The sequence below is a fragment of the Eurypyga helias genome, unplaced genomic scaffold (assembly GCF_000690775.1).
Source record: "Eurypyga helias isolate BGI_N326 unplaced genomic scaffold, ASM69077v1 scaffold16167, whole genome shotgun sequence".
Classification (NCBI taxonomy): Eukaryota; Metazoa; Chordata; class Aves; order Eurypygiformes; family Eurypygidae; genus Eurypyga; species Eurypyga helias.
This window is the reverse complement of record NW_010262439.1, coordinates 5,237-10,313: the sequence shown is the minus strand read 5'-3', so window position 1 is coordinate 10,313 and position 5,077 is coordinate 5,237. Positions and strand designations below refer to the sequence as shown.

Here is a 5,077-nt window from a genome sequence, read left to right as displayed (position 1 = left end):
GGAAACAAAAGCCATAACAACATTTACCAAAAATGTGTATAACTATGAAATATTGTACACTTTTTCTGCTGTACAGAGTGTTCTGCTTAAACATACAAGTGATCATTGCAACCTGTGAAATTGCAGAATGTCTTACTTTAAAGCTTCCTGGATTACGATTTATGATTATGTGGTGAACTAAAACTTTCATGAGCAAAATCAGAAAGGGGTTGCACATGACCTGCACACCCAGCAGCTAGGCTGAAAAAAAAAAAAAAAAAACAAAACCCCACAAAAACCATACAGTATTCAAATGTACCATCTTGATAAAAAAAAAAAGATACCAATCAACAGCAGATATAAGCCACGGAAAATAAGAAAAGGATATCCTAGATTAGATAGTTTTTTTGAAATTTACTCGTACTCCTAACACTTCAAATACATACATCATTACAGTGATGAATGCAATTTTTAAGGTGAAAACCAAGAAACAGTAGGAAGGCTATGGGAAATCATTTAGCTTTTTTAAAATATCAAAAGTGAAGTTACTTCCAACAGATGAATGATAAAAACATCCTTGAAATTAAACACTGACCAAGTATCTGCGTAGGATTGGCCTGGTCAAAGGTCACAGCATCCTTCTTCGGAAAATAAATATTTTCAACTTTAGCTGCATGAAAGAAGCACAAGAAGTTCAACAGCATACCAAAGCGCCTGTCAGAGAACAATATCCTACCAGTAAGGCTCTCTTACTGGACATTACTCAAAAAAATCTTAAAAAATTGAATGCATATGCAAATAGCTGTCATTCCTTAAGTTATTTTTACATTTAAGGGTCAAAGCTTAAAGCAATACCTTCACAGTTCTCCATCCCATGTCAAAATTTACTATACCAGTGTGTATTACTAACAGTGATTTCTGAATTGCATGAAGTAAATACAGAGTCACTCATAGGAATGGGCATTGCAGTTAAGATATCAAAGTGACAAGGGTCATTTCAGAACAAAGACCTCTCTTACCCCTGAAATCTTTTGATTATTTTCATAGTGAGCAGGCAAAATTTTTACATATTAGATGATTTGCAGCTATGACCAAGTTATGTCACATGCAATAGTAGCCTGAAATCTCTTTAGAAAAAGAGCTAAAAAAAGCTTTAATCATGGTCTGTAAGGATTTCCTAGAATACAGGTGAATTGGCAGCGGATACTGTGCGATTCCCATTAACTACATATATCAATTTTTTTGATCTACAAATTAATGTTGATCAACAACTTAACTAGGAAACCAAAAAAACCTCTCAAAACCAGATTACTATCATGTATTTTAAAGCTTTTGTGCATGATGTCTGTGTGTGAAGGAAGGTGCTGTTATCCCTATCTTCTGAATAATTTCCAGAGAATAAGCAGCTTCAATTGGCTCATTTTTAATTAAGTATAGATTTGCATCCATATGGAATCCACGTCGAAGGAAAAACCAAAGCAAAAGCCCAGGGATACTTTTCATTGGCAGGCACCATCTCTTACCTGTATAGGGATCGACCCCACCCACTGGAGCTACTGCATTCGATGCCGAACCAGGAACGTAACGCCCAGCACCTGAATGGAGACACGAGGTGTTTTAAACCCCACCACTGGTATAGAGGTAACGTATCCTGCATGTAGTTACTAGTTTTCAAACACTGTTAAAGGCGTTACTGTGCACTGACGGAATTAAGAAGCAGTCTTCAGCACTTCCTGAAATTCAGGGATTAAACCTATGCCTACATGTGAGGGTGAGGATGGCATTTGTAAGGCAAGCGGCCCACAGCGGGGAGACCTTTTGGCATGGTCTCTCACACTCACAGAAGTGCAGCAGGTACTCTATCCATGACGTGCTCCAGTGGGGAAACCACTGCCCAAGCCTGGCCTCTCTCTGTGCACGGGGCCAGCAGTGGCCTCTGCTGTGGGAAACAGACTCCTGTTTGTGCTCCTGAGGCCGCAAGTGAAGGAATTGCAGGAATTTGCATCTGCAGAGACCACAGCAAGAGCCACACCAAGCCAGGGAGTAGAGACAGCCAGAGACCACAGAATAGGCTTGCGTGGCAAGGAGATGGTAGCACAGGGGCAACAGGGGTGGCTGTTGTGAGGTACTAACAAAGTTCATATAATGAGGAATAATAAGGAAAAAAACCCCCAAAACCTACTTCTATGAATAGACCTATTCCCATGCTGGTCATGCATATGAGAGTTTGACAAAACCTAAGGCTTAAGACCTTGCTCTGGCACTGTGGAGTGACAGGCAGAGGGCTCTGCTCCACTAATCCCATCTGGACATGCTTTGGCTGGCAGCAGCGGAAATCACCTAACCTCACTACTACCCCAGATGGGGCACTGCAAGAGCAGGGGTCTGGAGCAGAACACTGAATGCAGCTGAACACGCTAAAATACACATCTTACATGCTAGCAAGGCGGATGATGTCTTTTACTTCACCTGTAAATGGATCTGTTGCAGGTACTGTACTTGATCCAGATGAAGAGCCTGGAACATAACGTCCAGCGCCTAATGAAACAGTAAGAAAAGCAGCGACTAATATAGACAGTTTGATGTCATGAAAATGTCAATACTTTTCAGACAGAAGCAGCTCAAAAATAAAGCCAAACATCAATAATGTCTTACTGTTTATTCTGGCATTAAAAGAAACCTGATCCTATCCACACAGAAGTCCCCTGATGTTGAACCAATTCTTCCCAATTATTTGAGGGTCAGAAATTTAGAACTCTTAAGAGTAATGTGAAAAGAGGAATTTTCTTCTATTGGAAAAAAGCTTAGTCTGAAAAATACAACTGGCTTGATTAAAAATGTTGTTGAAAACACCTTCTGACAAGTCATTTAGAAGTTTGTCTAGACCTGGGAGAAGTGACTGATGTCATCATTTTAGATTAAAATTTTTACCTGTAAACGGATCTGAAAATTGAGCACTTGTATTCAACAGTGTTTGCCCCTTAGTGTTGTCCATAATAAAATTGGCCACCTGATCCAGAAACATAGGATTGAGATCATTCTTTTGCAGGAAGTTGTACGCAGTCAGCCAAGGATCATCAGTGATGTTGTACGGCAGTTTGTAGGAAGGCCCACTTTCATTTACATCAATAGTAAAAACGTAGTCATATTCCTTTAAGCAGAATAAAAATAAAAAAACAAATAAAAGTTTGCCAGCACTTTCTACACAAGGACATATCAAATGCAGACTAATAACGGCCCAGGGTTAAGCCTAAAAACTCTAATACTGCTACTTGCAGATTGTATCAATAATACTCCCTATATAGGCTGCAAGCAAAAAATACTGAAACCATATCCTGTGATTTCCAGAATTATCATCTTAAGAAGAGCAAGCTAGACCAACATATCTGGCTAATGTGTGTGCAGATATATTATGAAATAACAGATGCATCAGGTAATTCCCATGGACAGCCCTGTCTGCCTGCAAAGCTATAGGGCAGTAAGATGTCACAAAAAAACCTCAAAGCACACTTCTAATACCAGAAAACAAATTCCTAGGGTTTCATTAAGCCATGTGAGAGAAAAATTTTAGTATCTCAAAGGTATTACTTCTGTGGTGGCACTAGACAGACTTTTCTGTGTGTATTTCAGTAAAGGAAACATTTTTCAGCTTATCTGGCTTTAGGTTCAGAAGTTACTACAGAAAAGGGGTACATAAAGCCTGGTACCTAATATTTTAACTAACCCTTGCATTACAAACTGTACAGTTCAATTCCTTTGGAAAGGAAGTTAAACCTAACTTTTCAAGGTACTAGCAATAAATACTATAGAGTATGATAATTTCTCTACTAACAGTTTAACTTTCTCTAAAATAATTTGTAGTATTTATTTATACTTGTACCTTTGAGTTTTAATAGAGTAAAGAAGACAAAAACATACTCACAATACTTACTCTCTAAATTATATTTTATCTAAGCAAAGACTGGAATAACTTTAACAGGAAATTAAGCATTTCACTTAGGAAGGACTAAAACCAGTTAAAGTTTGCATATACCTTTCCTTCAAATAAAACCTTTCCAGATGTCTGTTGCGTGGCTCCAGAGGAACCAACAACGTCGCCAATCTTTATCCATCTTCCTTCACTAACACTCCACTGATAGGCTTCTACTTTCCCATTATCTTTAATAAGCCGTGTTTGTCCATCCCTTGTTCCTGTAGACAGGAGTGTTTAAAAGTTTTAATAAATTCAAGAATACGATTTATTTTAGGAGATAAAAAAATCAAATCGTCAACTAGCACTCAGATTTAAAGATGAAAAGCCAGTAGCCCACCAGGTAAAGTCACAGGACAGGAAGTAATGCAATACCACATGTCACAACAAGAGCAGCAGAGTCCTGACAATGGCATTTTACAATTACAGTAGCGGTATGTGCAACCATAACAAGCTAAAAAGCAATCCTTAAGTATTTCAAAGTTAACCATTTTCCCAGGAGATGACACTCATGAAAGGTGACATTCTCCCATTTTCTAACAGGATGGACATATTCCTATGATTGCAAGATTTATGACACCTGCTGATCAGAGCCAAGGGCTGAGGACACCGGTGACTTTGCCTTGGGAAAAAGTATTTGTCTGTTTAAGAGTGATCTTAACTACCACTGCTTCCACTTGTAAGAGACCGACAGTGAAAGGGTTGGTTTGCCTCAAACAGCTCTGGAAGCTCTGGGAGAACAGAGGGTGATGGGCACCAAACGGCACCCCATGGAGGCAGGGTGTTGCTGTACACCTGGCCGTCTGCCCTCAAGAGGCATCCTGCGGAGGCAGGGCATGGCCCTGCCCCTCACCGCTTACCCCAATGCCCTCACCTGCACCAGCACAAGGCGAAATGCAGGTCATGGAATGTGGGGGGGGGTTCACAACCACCAAGGACCCCCACGAACCCCCAGATTCTATGTTGGAACATTCTCAAACAGGCAACCGCGCTTGCGCGTGTACGCCAGGTCACACCCCGCCTATGTGGGCTGTCCTAGGAACCCGGGCTTCTAGAACAGTCAATCCGCTCACCATGTGGATCCCGTTACAAAGGGGACAGAAACAGCGCTGGAAAACCCAGCGTGGC

General features: G+C 40.4%; 1 protein-coding gene across 1 annotated transcript in view; it reads right to left on the bottom strand.

Moving 5' to 3' along the window:
• Window positions 1–574: 574 nt before the first annotated feature.
• The window catches only part of PLAA (phospholipase A2-activating protein), a gene marked incomplete at both ends in the record, with an annotated part of 9,351 nt that continues 4,848 nt past the window's right edge, over window positions 575–5,077 (bottom strand). The window contains 5 exons of the mRNA XM_010155732.1: window positions 575–649; window positions 1,476–1,574; window positions 2,449–2,517; window positions 2,911–3,130; window positions 4,013–4,170. Coding sequence (XP_010154034.1) covers window positions 575–649; window positions 1,476–1,574; window positions 2,449–2,517; window positions 2,911–3,130; window positions 4,013–4,170 — 621 coding nt within the window. The remainder of the gene's footprint in view (window positions 650–1,475; window positions 1,575–2,448; window positions 2,518–2,910; window positions 3,131–4,012; window positions 4,171–5,077) is intronic.